The 15,136-nt window shown below is 43.2% G+C and overlaps 1 protein-coding gene and 1 pseudogene across 2 annotated transcripts in view; one reads left to right on the top strand and one right to left on the bottom strand.

Moving 5' to 3' along the window:
- The window catches only part of PHF20 (PHD finger protein 20), a 168,593-nt gene that overhangs the window by 9,905 nt on the left and 143,552 nt on the right, over positions 1-15,136 (bottom strand). For both annotated transcript variants that reach the window (XM_006144080.3, XM_014586145.2), the window contains 3 exons: positions 9,994-10,093; positions 6,827-7,022; positions 1,788-2,187 (listed from right to left, as the gene is read on the bottom strand). In XM_006144080.3, the coding sequence (XP_006144142.1) occupies positions 1,788-2,187; positions 6,827-7,022; positions 9,994-10,093 (696 nt within the window). The remainder of the gene's footprint in view (positions 1-1,787; positions 2,188-6,826; positions 7,023-9,993; positions 10,094-15,136) is intronic.
- Positions 9,476-9,576, top strand: LOC114007021 (uncharacterized; annotated as a pseudogene).

Here is a 15,136-nt window from a genome sequence, read left to right as displayed (position 1 = left end):
TCAGCAGGGTGAAACAAGAGGAGGGATTAAGAACAGTACCGGCTTGCAGTCAGCTCACTATCACTGGAAGAGACTTTCAACTCTGGTTCCTTGCTTTGCACCAGTATTTCCTGATTTTGTGTTATGTGCCAGATCCCTTAGAAAATATGCCTAGTCCATGGGACTATAAACCATTCTGGGGTTTGAGATCATTTTAAATGAATAGTTTCTAGCTAATATTTACTCAGTGGTCACTGTGTGTGAAGCAATGTGCTAACAGCGGCTCACATATATATTCCACAGTAATGAAGGGCACGCTGTCACCGGCCCCATTCTACATGGGGAGGAAACAGGGAGACACCTGGTCAGGGAGTCCAAGTCACCTGCTCAGAATCTGTGGCTGACCCCAGACCTGAAACTGGGTCTCTTTCAAACGACTGTGTCCTTGCCACCACTGCCCAACACTGTTCAGACACTGCAAAGCCACAAGGATAAATGAGGTACAAGCCCCACCCTTGAAAGGCTCATCATCTAGGACGCTCCTGCTCAGCAATACGCTGCAATACATTTAAAGCTGAGGACACCAAGCCACAGGATGAAGTCTATGAAAGCAAGGATGACAAGGACAGAGAAGCACCCAAGGCACACAGAGCCTGGCTGACAACTGAGAACAGGGCACAATGAGACTAGTTAACAGTGAAAGATGAAAATATTGGCAGTAAGGATGACACAGACAGTTCCAGAAGAGAATGACTTGAATAACAAAAACTAAGAATGGCTCTTGGGAAAACTGATGAAACCAGCAAATATTCTGACAAAATGGGCCCTTCTTATAACAGTTATGGGATGTTAAAAGTCAAGGTAGGGTCACCCAATAGCATGGTGGTTGAGGCAGCTGGATCTGACATAGACAACTACACAAATCAAGTCTCAGGCTAGCAAATTGAAAGACATGCCAGGAGGCCAGCAGGTGGTGTGGTGGTAAGGTGACGGACTCCCACATGGCCAATCATGGCTCAAGTCCTAGAACTGATGGCTTGCTTTCTCACTTTCCCTCTTTTTCTCTGGTCAAATTAAGTAATAATAATAACAACAGTAATAGTAATAATAATAAATTAAATAATTCTTTTTTTTCTTTGGAGAGGTTTTTTTGCTATAGGGTGCATGCACTCACTAGAAAGACAGAGACAGAGACAGAGAGACAGAAAGTGAGAAATCACCCCCCAGGGGGGATGGCCATGCCACAATCCCCTCTCAGGATCTTGGGCACGCACACACATGCGCCCAGCGTGAGTTTTAGGCCACCGGGTCCAAGACATGAACCACGGTCGACTACATAGGAGTCCAGAGATATAGCCATTACGCTAACTGCTGGTTCCTGCTCCCCACCCCCCTTTTTAAGAGAGACTTTTTTGCTATAGGGCCTGTGCATTCACCAGAGACAGAGCGTGAAAGAGACAGAAAGCAAGAAATCACCCCCTGGGGGGATGGCCATGCTGCAATCCCTTCTCCTCTATTCTCCTCTCTGGATTTTGGGACACACACACCTGTCCAGCATGAGTTTTTTTTAAGCCACCAGATCCAGGACTTGAACCACAGTTGACTAAATGGGAGTCCAGCAGCATAACCATTAGGCCATCTGTTGGTACTGACTTGGCCCTTATTTGAACAGACTAAGAAACAGCTCTGATAAGCAAATTTGAAGACAGTGCTACTAATAAGTATCTTCCACAGAACATTTTATCCCCAGAGGAGAATTCTGAAGCACGTGAACACTGAATGAAGAACAGTATAAGCAAGGCACATACCTTTGGGGAGCTGGGTTTGAGGTCACTGTCCCCCCTGCTCCATTCTTGGTCCAGAGGCCAGCCCAGGTGTGGGGAGAGGGAATCGTCACCATTCTCATGGAGGGGATTGACTGCCTCTTCAAGGGCAGAGCCCCGCGTCTCTACCACCAGCTTCTGCTCCACAGCAGGGTAATAGGCGCGGGGCTTCTGGTAGCAGTGCTCACTGGTGATATATGACTCCTCCACAGACCGGGGCAGGGGCAGGGGCTTCTCCACTGCCCCGTTCAAAGTTCTATAGCTTGGGGTTTCCTCCTTGTTCCTGGCATCAGTGACATGGATGTGTCTGGAATGAGATCTCCCCTCCCCTGAGTGTTGTTTCCAAGGCTGGCACCACAGCTGCAGATCAGGATGCTCCCTGCTTCTGTTGGGAGGACAAACAGGAGGAAGACTCCTCAGTTCCCAATTACTCTGCTAACAGGGACAACGCCTTCCACCCAGGCCACCTGGCTATAAATTACCACGGGCTACATCCTCAGTCTCCTTGGAGACACGTCCCCATGAGCTCCCACCATAGACACACACAGTGACTGGGACTGGACTTGCAGTCAGAAGACCTGACTAGTACTTCAGCTCAGTCATTGACTGGCAGCATGGCTGGGATAACCCACTCAACTCACTCAACCAGTCTCAGGTTCCCTTGTCTATGAACTGGGCTAATTGCCTGCCTGTTATCTGTCTGAATTTTATAAAGATTAAGTGAATTAGTTTGACTAAAACTGCTCGGTTGGTGGTAAAGTGTTCTTCAAATGTGGCTAACTAAAAATAACCTTAACTTATTAATAATTAGTCACAATGATCCTGGCATGCAATGTCACTTAATTACCAAAATGCAATGTCTCAAGGGTTTGCTCCACTATATACAGGCCATTAATAATAAAGTTTCAGGCCAGCTGGTGGTGTTGTGTTTGGGGCAGCTGGATCTCACATGGTCAGCCTCATGATTCAAGTCCTGTGTCCACAGCTTGGGGAACATACCAGGCATGTGTGCATGCACGCCCAGAATCCCAAGAAGAGAACACAGAAGGGACTGTGTGTTACCGTCCCCCATGAGGTGTGCGTTCTCATTTTCCTATCTCCTTTTGTTGTTGCTATAGGGCACATGCACTCGCCACAGAAAGAGAGGGGGAGAGAGCTAAGGCAATTTTAATCTCATTTTAATACACGTAGCAATACAAAATGTATTTCTTGACTATGGACTCTTTTTTTTTTTTTTAAGTTTAAAAGTTGCTATTTTAGAAATCTTTTGCCTTTTAACTCTCTATTGCCCAGGATATCCATAATAACCACTGACTACTAAACAAAAAGAAGAAAGGAAAAAAGAGATGGCAGGTGGGAGAAGAACACAAAAACAGAGGGCTTCCTGAGTAAGGCTGGTCAGCCACCAGCAGTTTATAGCTGGGATGGCGCTGCCTCCAGGGGATAACTGTTTGGAAATAAGTGGGAAGACAGAGAGGTGCTCCTCAAAACCCACTTATGAATCATCTGTGGAGCCTTTCTAGTTGTCACAACACCCAAGGGGTACTACTGGCATTTAGTTCTTAGCATTCAGGGACTCTAAATATCCTGGAATGCTCAGCTAATCCCACATAAAGAAGAATTATCCCACAGTAGAATTGTCAACAGTGCCTTACCAGCACAGTGGGAAATAAAGAAAACAGATTAGCCTCTGAACTCAGCAGCAACTCCCATGTACTGGGTTGTCAGTACATGACATACTTTTTCTATGCAACAACACATCATGACTTTTCCAACACCCTATATCAGTACCCCTTGGCCTGTTCCCTGAAGCCTTCCTGCAGAAGGGTAATGACTGTAGATGTGAAGGCATAGACAATGCTGCTCCCAAGAGCCTGCAGCTATATTTTCTCAGCTATCCCTCTAGCCAAAGAAAGGAAACAACTGCCAGGAAAGCAGACTGGGTTTCTGGGCCTCCTCCAGGCAGAAGATCAGTGCCTATACCAGGAACCTATCCAAGATCCTAGACATACCTCTGAACTCATAATCTTCAACAGAATGCCAAAACAGTTAAGACAGAAGGAAACCAAGTTTCCAAGTCCATGAATGGAATCCTGAGAAAGGCTACTTACCTGGCCTAGACTCCTGCTTACCCCTGAACATTTACATTTTGTTTGCACCTCTATTTGGGAGAATCTTTGTTACATTACCTTTGTTTTTACCCAAACCAGCACAGACACTTGCTGGATATCCCCTACTCAACTCCAGAACTTAAAACCAAGCCTCTGTATGCCAGAGAGCATGAGAAGATACAGACTCACATCCTAACATTTTAGAGCTCTGATGCCCTTCTCTGCCAGACACCAGAAATCCTGTAGGAAAACTGACATGAAGGAAGTCTTTTGGAAGTGGCCTATCAAGTCTTAATTCACTCAGGGCACTGTTCTGTCATTGTTTATGACTTAACTAAAATGGCCTCCTATAAAAAAGGCTCATGGGGAAACTTAAGAGATTTTTACAAAAGAGAAGTAGTCCCTGCCATGGAATATGCTAGTACCAAAAGAAAGTTCGTGAGGCTAAGTGGTGTGACTGACAGGTGAGGTGTTAGAAAGGTACAGGGCAAGACTGGATGGGAACTATAGAAGAGTGGCTATCCATACCCTACCCCCAAATTCCAGGTCCTACTTGCTGGATTTTGTGAAGAAACCAACAGGAAGCCAGCAAGTGGCATGGTGGTTAAGGGTGCTGGACTCCCATATGGCCGACCATGGTTCCAGTCCCGAACTGGCAGCTTGTTTGCTTGCTCTCTCTCTCTCTGTCCTCTCTAGTTAAATTAAAATAAATAGATAAATAAAAGTTAAATAATTCTTTAAAAAAAAAAAAAAAAGCCAATAGAACAGACCCCAATAAGAACCACAGGTCCTTATCAGAGCTTACATGAACTTGGACCACCTGATGTGTGAAATGTGACCACATTGGGAATTCACACTTAGCTTCACTCCTGGCCACTGAAGGCAAGAGTCCAGCTCATAAAGGCCTAAAACTTCTCTGTAATGAATAAACTTCCAAGAGATGTATTTACCAAGTGACCACCATGCTAGAGGGCCTGCCAGAAATCCGTCTTCTAGCAGCTTCCAATTTTACTTTGTTTAGCAATCAAGAATGCCTATGTTCAGGATAAATGAATAAACAAAATGTAGTATATACTGAGTTGTCAGAATAGTCATGACACATTTTTGCATAGAAAAACAGGAAAAAAATCATGACTTTTCTTTCTTTTTTTCTTTTGGAGAGAGAGGTTTTTGCTACAGGATGTGTGCACTCGCCAGAAAGACAGAGACAGAAAGCGAGAAATTACCCCCTGGGGGGGCGGAATGGCCATGCCGCAGTCCCTTTTCCATTCTCCTCTCGGGATCTTGGGCATGCACGCACACATGCCTGGCGTAAGTTTAAGCCACCGGGTCCAGGATTTGAATTGTGGTCGACTACATGGGAGTCCAGTGACATAGCCATTACGCTAACTGCTGGTCCCAAAAGTCATGACTTTTCTAACAACCTAATACGTACAATGGAATATTACGCAGCCTTAAGAAGAAAGGAAATTCTTGGGGACCAGCACATGGTGTAATGGTTACATCGCTGGATTCCCACATGGCTGACTGCAGTTCGAGTCCCAGACCGGGCGGCTTAAAACTCATGCTGGGCATATGTTTGTGTGTGCCCAAAATCCTGAGACGAGAATGGAGGAAAAGGGGCTGTGGTGTGGCCATCTCCCCTGCGGGGTGATTTCTCACTTTCTGTCTCTCTCTGTTTCTCCAACAAGAGCACATTACCCTATAGCAAAAACCTCCTTAAAAAAAAAAAGAAAGAAAGAAGAAAAAACATTTTGGTAAATAAACTATGCCAGTCATAAAAATACAAATATTGTATAATTCCACTTACATAAGATATCTAAAGAAGTCAAATTCATAGAAACATGTATTATAGAACTGTAGTTGCCAGGGGCTGGGAAGAAGTCGAGAATGAGTTGTTTAATGGTTATAGCAAATATCCGTTTTGCGAGATAAAGAGTTTTATGACTTAATGTTACAGAACTGTACACATAAAAATAGTTAAAATACAAAAAAAATTAGTTAAAATAGCAAATTTTACATTATATATACAATCAAAAACAACAAAGCAAGGTGGGCAGTGGTAATGCAATTGGAACCACACTGAGAAGGTGCCTGTTCCTGTCCAGGGCCACCCTATACATGCCAGGTACATCTGACATGCCCAAGATCCAGGCTGGCTAAGACTGGAGGAGGATGGCAGCATTAGGACCCTGTTGAGATCTCTCTTCTCTTTCTCTCAAAAGAGACAGAGGGGCCAGTAGATGGCATAGTGGTTATGCCACTGGACTCCCACATGGCCAATAGTGGTCTGAATCCCAAACCAGGTGGCTTGAAAAATCGCACCAGGCACATATGCATGTGTGTGTGCATGTTCAAGATTCTGGAAGGAGAATGGAGGAGAAGGGATTACAGCATGGCCATACCCTCTGGCGGGTGACTTCTCACTTTCCTTATCACTGTCTCTATCTCTCTGGCAAGCACATGCACCCTATGGAAAAAAACTTTTAAAAAAAGAGATAACATTTTTTAAAAAACAAAAAACTTGGAACTGTACACTGAAACAAAACCAAATCAAACTGTTTTTCCATGCAAAAATGCAACATGACTGTTTCGACGACTCAATATATACTACATTTTGTTTATTCATACCTAGATTATAGTAATGGTTGCTTACCCAAGCATACCCATACATTTATTAAAAATCGGTGAATTCTTAAGGTAAGTGAACTTCATTATACATAAGACATTCTCTAATAAAACGGATGTTTTTGGGAAAAAAAAACGCATATGACAAATTTTTTTTAAATAAAGGTCTCAAATTCATCAAGGTCTCATAATTTGATTTTGTGGCTTTCTAGTTCTTAACATTTATGTTGCCCACAGACTGTGCCAAACCAGACTTCTCCCCAAAGCTGCAGGTGCCATACTTACTGCAATATGCTCATCTTGAGCTGCAGGCCATGCAAAACCTCGATCACTCGCTGCACATCGCCAAGAAGCTGGTGGGTGGCCACAATCTTCTTGGCATTCTGATGGGAGTAGTTCTCTTCTAGAAAGGCCAGACCATGCATATGTCCCCTGCTCAGCCACTCCTTGTCATACCAGTACTTGAAGCCAGGCCTCTGACCTAAAGCAATAATCATGAGAGTAGCAATAATTAAAACATGGCCTGAAGGAAACCTGAGCTGTTTCATCATTATTGCATAATTATCCCAGGAACTTCTGGAAGAATGGATTAGTGTGTTCATTTTATTCATTTATTTATACACTGTACATTTAGTTGGTTCCTTGAGCATGCAAGGTTCTCTACTTGGTGCTGGGAATAGTGAGTACAGTATGTATGTACACTTCCTGATTTCCCAGATCTGGCCCCAGATGGGGTGGGAACCTGGATTATCTATTTAAATTTAAATCAGATCATTCTCTCCCCAACTTAAAACTTCCCACAGCTTTCTAGTGCTCACAGAAAAAAACTCAAAGCCCTAACTGGCTTAATGAGGCCCATAGAATCCAGATCCTTCAGCTTTCCTCTCCCAACTCTTAACGGTGGCCTCCTTTCAGTTTCTGGAACCTATCAAACTCCTACTAGTCTTAGGATCTTTGCTCTAGTACCCTGATTGTTTGCAGCACTATTCCCCAAGGCCTCCAGGGCTATCTCTTTATCACCTCCTCAAAGAAGCCTTTTGCTACCTCCCAGAGAGCCTCATGTCACTTCCTACTTTATCAATCTTACCTTCTCACAGCATTTATCACTACCTAACACATTCTTGTTTATTTCACTTCTTTTAAGTTTTTGGCCCCTGACTCCTGCAAAGATCCAGAAGCCTAGAAACCAGCTTACTTGTGGTTATGATTCCAGTGCTTGGCAAAAATGCATCTTGAATGGATGTATAATATGAATGGGAAGAAGTCCCTTTCCTTTGTCTGGATGACCGTTTCCCAGCTGTTACAACCACACATGAACTGGACAGCTTCAGGGGTCCTGCTCATTACAGGGTGCCTCAGGGAGGATTGAACACAAAAGCACATGTGGCTTGGCAACATTTCTTGCCCCAAAAGCCCAGCAGACAGCTTTCTACTAGACTTTTGTTCACCTGCCAATGGCTATAAAAGTCCTGAAATAACTCAAGTAATCCTTACCAAGGTCTTTGGGCCCTTTTTCATCTCATACATGGTAACGGTATACCTTGATTCTATTAAAAACATTTTTTAAAAGAATTATTTTATTTAACTTTATTTATTTTAATTTGACTAGAGAGGAATGGGTGGTGGGGGGAGAAAGAGAGAGACAGAAGGTGAGAAAGCAAGCTACCAGGTCCAGGACTCAAACCGTGGTTGGCCACGTGGGAGTCCAGAGCCTTTAACCACCACACCACCTACTGGTCCTGTTAAAAACATTTTTAAGTAACCTTTAAAAAGATAAATCTTGGATTCAACTGTTGGTCCAATCCATTCAAACAGTCTACAAGACCCTATGACAGACATTCAGTGCTCAGTTCAAGAATCTAATCATGGTCTTGGTGACTGAAGTTACAGAGGTTCAGACAGAGCATAGAATTTAATAAAGACAGTGTGTCCTAGGTGACTCCTAAAAGGGAACATGTGGAAAGACAAGGCAAACAAAAAAGATTTGTAAAATATGCCCTTAAAAAGCCCTCAGGATTTCATGGGAAACCTCGAAGGCAGCTCCTGCAAACAGTGGCCAGAGAAGCAGGATTCAGGGCAGAATCCTGTTTTACAAGACAAAGGTCAAGAAAACTGGTTCGCATCACCTGTCTGACACTAACTGCTGGGGAGATCTTGGGCCAGCCTTGCCCATTCTGAGTCTTTGTTTGCTCACCTGTCTAATCTTCTGATCAAACTCTTTCCATAGGATAAAGGTACAAATGGAGGCAGACTCTTCTCCATCCATGGACTAACCTAGTGCACAGAGACAGTGTCCCAACAGAGGTCCTCAAGTCCAGGGAAGATCCACTTGCTGGAAAATGAACTGTAGTGACTCCCTATTTTGTTCCCAACACAACTAGCAAAGTCAGGAAACTTGGCCCTGCAAGCCAGTTCTAATTCTAATATGCTTTATAAGATTAAGAAAATAACTTGTGCCCTCTGGGCATCAATTCCTTCCTCAAAATCAAATATGGGAGCAGGAGTTCCTACTAGGCCCAACCCCTAGCACCAAAAGGAACAACAAAAGCAGAAGCTCTCAACCACTGTCCAGCTGTAAGGGAATTGGGACTGAAGCTCAGGGAGAGAACTTACAGGTGATGAAGGGAGACAATGTCACCATCCCGACGACAGCAAGAGAAGAACCAAAAATTTGTAATCCACCTCCTCTGAAAAGGGGCACCCAAAAGCCACAGGTGGCTCACGAAGCCATAAAACTGACCATTCCAAAGGAATTAAGTTACTACTTTGGGTGGTGACAGGCTCTACAAACTATGCCTTTCCCCTTCCAGCTCGCAAATGCAACAGAGGGCAGATGTCAACACAGGGAGCAGAGGCAGGTTACCCCTCTGAAAATCCCAAAAAGCCGAAACAGAGCCCGCATCCCTATGAGCTTTCAAGAAAAGAGAAAAATACTTGCTTCGGCAGCACATATAGTAAATTAGAACAGTACAGAGAAGATTAGCATGCCCCTGCACAAGGATGACATGCAAACTTATAAAGCATTCCATAGTTTTCATAGAATTTCAGTCACGCAAGATGAAGGTTCTAAAGATCTGCTATACAACATTGTGCTCTTAAGTAACAATATTGTACTGCACACTTAAAATTTTATTAAGGTGGTATATTTTTATATTTTCTCCAAAAATTAAAGGAGAAGCTCTAGCTTAAGGCTAGGCATTCCACTAGGTGAGCCTCTATATACATGTTCTCTTACTGTTAAATTCAGGACTGCTGGCCCCTAGGTGGGCTGGCAACAAAGGTGAGGAGGAGGAGGAGGAAAACAGGAGGAGGAAGAGAGGAGGAGGAGTCGTCACCTGGCCAGTGCTGAAGAAATGAGTTTCAAGAACACAGATGCTTAAAATTTCTCACAGCCAACTGTGCTAAAGAAAAGGCTACACACTGTTAATATCCCTGACTCCAGAAATCTCTACCTGGAGGGTCTTGGCAAACATAACAGGTGTATTTCTCGGGCACATTTTCTTCCAGTAATCCCATGCAGACCCCATGCTGCCAGCACTGGCACTCTTCACACTGTTAGAATTAAAGAAGCAATAAAAATTAAACTCAGAAGGTATCCTCTGTTCAAAAGTAAAACCTACCTAATGGGGGAAAGGGGACATGGGAGGGGGAGGGAGGGGTATAAGGACAAGCATTCCCTACTGATTTCATGGAACTGAGCTGCAGTCATACATGTGGAACTGCACTGTCCAATGTGGGCTCATATAAATGAACAGGTGAAGTAGAAAATGAAGTTCTTCAGTCTCACTAGCCACATCTTAAGCACTCAATTCCCACATGAGGCTAGTGGCTACTGTACTGGATAATGCAGAAGAACACTTGCATCGATTAAACAGTGCTAATCTCACAATAAGGATGGTTTTCATTGCCATTTATAGAAGCTTTTACTTTCTTGACCACTTTATGGGGATTAAGGGAAAAACTGTTCAACTCCTTAGAAAAAGGCCAGCTTAGAGAGACAAAAAACTGACCTTAAATTATGACTGCGTGACTGAGATCACTTCTCCCTGGGCTTTGGTTTCCCCCCTCTACAAAGTGGACTACTACTGATAGCTACCTAATGGAGTTATTTTGATGATTCAGTGACACATGCATAAAAGCTCACCCAATTAGAGAGCCCAGCACACAGCATTATGTATTAAGCACCACTACTAACTAACAGGGAAGACCATTTATTTTGACTTCTTCTGGAGTTCATGTGTTAGCACTTAGCATTTATTCTCTCTAAACTGTACCAAAGGCCACACAGCTGATAAGAGGGAAAGATGGGTCAGAATACAAGCCTGAATAACTGCAAAGCTAGTTGTTTTTCTTTTTTAGCCCCTAGACTCAACTATCTCCCCTGGATATTTGGGACTGGAGCAGACAGGTATGGAGATCTAAGAGACAAAAAGGAAGGAGTTGACAATGAGGATGGCGTTGGGAAACACATGGGGCCTGGAGGATGCTGTCTAAGAACTAAGGGTCCAGAGGAGAAAATGAGGAGGAAAGGCAGACTCCCAAATACAAACTATGAACACTTTAAGCCATTCCAGACAAGGCCCTAAACCTTTACCCAACCAACACGTTAGCCTTGGAAGGTGAACAGTGGTCCACCAGCCTAGCCACAGGGGGTTAGAATTCCAAAGCTCAGACAGTCTTGAACTGCTTGGATCAGAGGGCTTCCCTGGACAGATAAAAAAAAACTCTAGGAAGTTAATCATATCAAAATCAATAGGAGCCGAGTTGAAAGACTTCAGGTAAGATGGGATCTGGATTTTCTTCAATTTAGATATGAGGAAACCAAGGCTCAGAGAGTAAAAGTGTAAAAGATAATAACGGTAGTTAGTAGCAGAAAACAGAACAATAATTAAAAATAAGTCTTAGGGACCAGCAGGTGGCATGGTGGTTAAGGTGCTGAACACCTCCACATGGCCAACCATGGTTTGAGTTCTGGACCTGGTGGCTTGCTTTCTCACTTTCCCTCTCTCTCGCTCTCTGTGTCTCTCTCTGGCCAAATTAAAATAAATGAATAAATAAATAAAATTAAATAATTATTAAAAAAAAAAGAAGAAGAAGAATAAAAGTCTTAGGACCAGCAGTTGGTGTAATGGCTATGTTGCTAGATTCCCATGTAGTCGACCGCAGTTCAAGTACCGGCCCTGGTGGCTTAAACTCACGCCTGGCGAGTGCCCAAGATCCTGAGAGGAAAATGGAGAAGGGCTTGTGGTGTGGCCATCACCCCCACACCCTGGCGGTGATTCCTTGCTTTCTGTCTCTCTGTCTCTGTCTTTCTGGCGAGCACATGTGCTCACCTTTGTAAGTGTCTAAAGAACTAGCATTCACCAAAAATGAATCAACTAAGTTTCAAAATAACTTCTTTCAAAATAAGTTATTTCATAACTTATCTCACTTCTTCCTTTTTTTTTATTCTGACTAAAATACATTATTCAATTTTTTTAAGAGAGATTTTTGCTATAGGGTATATGCATTTGCCGTAGAGACAGAGAGAGACAGAAAGCAAAAACTCATGCCCCTCTTCCTGGGGGGGGCGGGGGTGATGGCCATGCCGCAATCCCTTCTCCTCCATTTTCCTCTTAGGATTTTAAGCATGCATGCATACGCACCCCGGAGTAAAGTTTCAAGCCACTGGGTCCAGGACTCGAACTGTGGTCAACGACATGTAGGAGTCCAGCAGTGTAACTGTTAAGCCATCTGCTGGTCCCAATTTTAAAAGTTTATATTTATAAAATTTATCTCGTAATTATATAAAATATAAAATGTCTAAGAATAAACATAAGCACGCATGATCTCTCTGAAGAAAAACTTTAAATACTGTTTTTTTAAAGAATTATTTTATTTAACTTTATTTATTATTATTATCATTTTTATTTTCCAGTTTGATCAGAGAGAGACAGAGAGAGAGAGAGGAAGTGAGAAAGAGAGACGCCAGGTCCAAGACTTGAACCGTGGTTGGCCATGTGGGAGTCCAGCACCTTTAACCGCCATGCCACTTGCCGGCCCCATGAAAAACTTTAAATACTGTTTGAGGGACCAGTAGTTAGCATAATGGCTATGTTAATGAACTCCCATATAGTTGACCGCAGTTCGAGTCCTGGACCTGGTGGCTTAAACTCACGCCGGGTGCATGTGCGTGCGTGCCCAAGATCCCGAGAGAAGAATGGAGGAGAAGGGATTGCAGCTTGGCCATTCCCCCTGGAGGGAGATTTCTCACTTTCTATCTCTGTCTCTCTCTGTCTTTCTGGCAAGGGCATGCGCCCTATAGCAAAAACCTCTCCAAAAAAAAATAAAAAAAAAACTGTTTGAAAAATAGAGACTTAGTCAATGGTACAGAATATCCTGTCCCTGGACAGCAAAAAAATCCAGGTTAATTCTTAGATTAATCTACATAAATAATGTAGCCCCAATAAACAAATTAATGTAATAGCTTTGTAATGAGACAGAATCTGAAATTAACATTCAGGAAATATGTGAAAAAGCTCAATCAGGGCGTTGGCAGGTGGCACAGTGGTTAAGGAGCTGGACTCTCACATGGTCAACCATGGTTTGAGTCCTGGATCTGGCGGTTTGCTTTCTTACTTTCCCTCTGTCTCTCTCTGGTAAAGTTAAAATAAAAATATAATAATGAATAAAATTAAATAAATTGTAAAAAAACAAAGAACAATCAGGAGATATTAGGTAGTACAGATAAAGAACATTTGGATCTACTGAACAATGTCAATCTGAAAATAGTTTTTTAATTTTATTTTCTTTTTACAGTTTTTGAAATAGAGCACGTGCACTCACCAAAGAGAGAGACAGACAGAGAGAGAGGAAAAATGAGAAATCATGCCCTACAGGGAATCACCACACTACAATCCCGTCTCTTCTCAGAATTTTAGGTACACACGCACAAACAACCAGCATGATTTTCAAGCTGCTGGTTTTGGGACTTGAGCCATGAACAAACATGTGGGAGTCCAGTGCCTTAGCCACCACACCATCTGTTGGCCCAAACTTTTCCATTTTTTAAAAAAATAATTATTTATTTAATTTTATTTACTCATTCATTTATTTTAATTTGACCAGAGAGAGACAGAGAGAGAGAGAGAGAAAGTGAGAAAGCAAGCCATCAGGTTTGGGACTCGAACCGTGATCGGCAATGTGAGAATGTCCAGTGCCTTAAGCACCACGCCACCTGCTGGTCCCCCAAACTTTTCAATCTTTAAAAAAGTATTTTCAGAGGCCAGCAGATAGCATGGTCGTTAAGGCACTGGACTCCCACATGGCTAACTACGATTCAAGTTCCAGACTTAATGGCTTGCTTTCTCACTTTCTCTCTCTCATTCACTCTCAATGGTAAGTTTGTATGCCCTGTAGCGAATTAAAAATAATAATAATAATAATGATAAATGAAATTAAGTAAATAATTCTTTTTTTAGAAAATGGAACAGTTGAGACCAGCAGATGGTGTAGTGGTTATGTTGCTGGACTCCCACGTAGTTGACCATAGTTAGGGTCCTGGACCCAGCAGCTTAAAATTCATGCTGGAGCGAGGGCTGGCAGGTAGCAAGGCAGTTAAGGCACTGAACTCTCACGTGGCCAATCATTGTTCAAGTTCTGGACCTGAAGGCTTGCTTTCTCACTCTCCCTCTGTCTTTCTCTGGTCAAATTGAAGAATAATAACAAATTAATTAAATTAATAATTATTTTAAAGAGGGGGAAATAAAAACCGTGTGTATGTGTCTGTGTGCCCAGAGTCCCAAGAAGAGAATGGAGGAGAAAGGATTATGATATGGCCATACCCCTGGGGAGTGATTTCTTGCTTTCTCTGTCTCTGTCTCCAGTGAGTACACATGCCCTATCACAAAAAAACTCGCTAAAATTTTTTTTTTGAGAGGTTTTTGCTATAGGGCGCGTGTGCTCGCCAGGAAGACAGAGAGAGACAGAGAGACAGAAAGCGAGAAATCACCCCCTGGGAGGATGGCCACACCGCAATCCCTTCTCCTCCATTCTCCTCTCGGGATCTTGGGTACACACACACATATGCCTGGCGTGAGTTTAAACCACCGGGTCTGGTACTAGAACTGTGGTAGACTACATGGGAGTCCAGCACCATAGCCATTACGCTAACTGCTGGTCCTCCAATTTTTTTTTTTTTAAATAGAAAAGTTTAAAAACATTTTTAGGTGCCATCAGGTGGCATGAAGGTTATGGATCCCACATGTTCGACTATGTTATTCAAGTCCCGTGACTTGAAAATCACACTGGTGGGAACCAGCAGTTAGCGTAATGGCTATGTCGCTGGACTCCCACATAGTCGACCGCGGTTCGTGTCCCGGACCCGGTGGCTTAAAACTCACGCCGGGCGCGTGTGCGTGTGTGCCCAAGATCCCGAGAGGAGAATGGAGGAGAAGGGATTGTGGTGTGACCATCCCCCCTGGGGGGTGATTTCTCACTTTCTGTCTCTATGTCTCTCTCTGTCTGGCGAGCGCACACGCCCTATAGCGAAAAAAACTCTAAAAAAAAAAAATCACACTGGCTATGTATGAGTAGATGCCCAAGTCCCAAGAGTAA

This window comes from Tupaia chinensis, unplaced genomic scaffold (genome assembly GCF_000334495.1).
Source record: "Tupaia chinensis unplaced genomic scaffold, TupChi_1.0 Scaffold000115_1, whole genome shotgun sequence".
In the NCBI taxonomy this organism is placed as follows: domain Eukaryota; kingdom Metazoa; phylum Chordata; class Mammalia; order Scandentia; family Tupaiidae; genus Tupaia; species Tupaia belangeri.
Note: the sequence above shows the minus strand (reverse complement) of the source record. Positions and strands in the feature narration are given on the sequence as shown.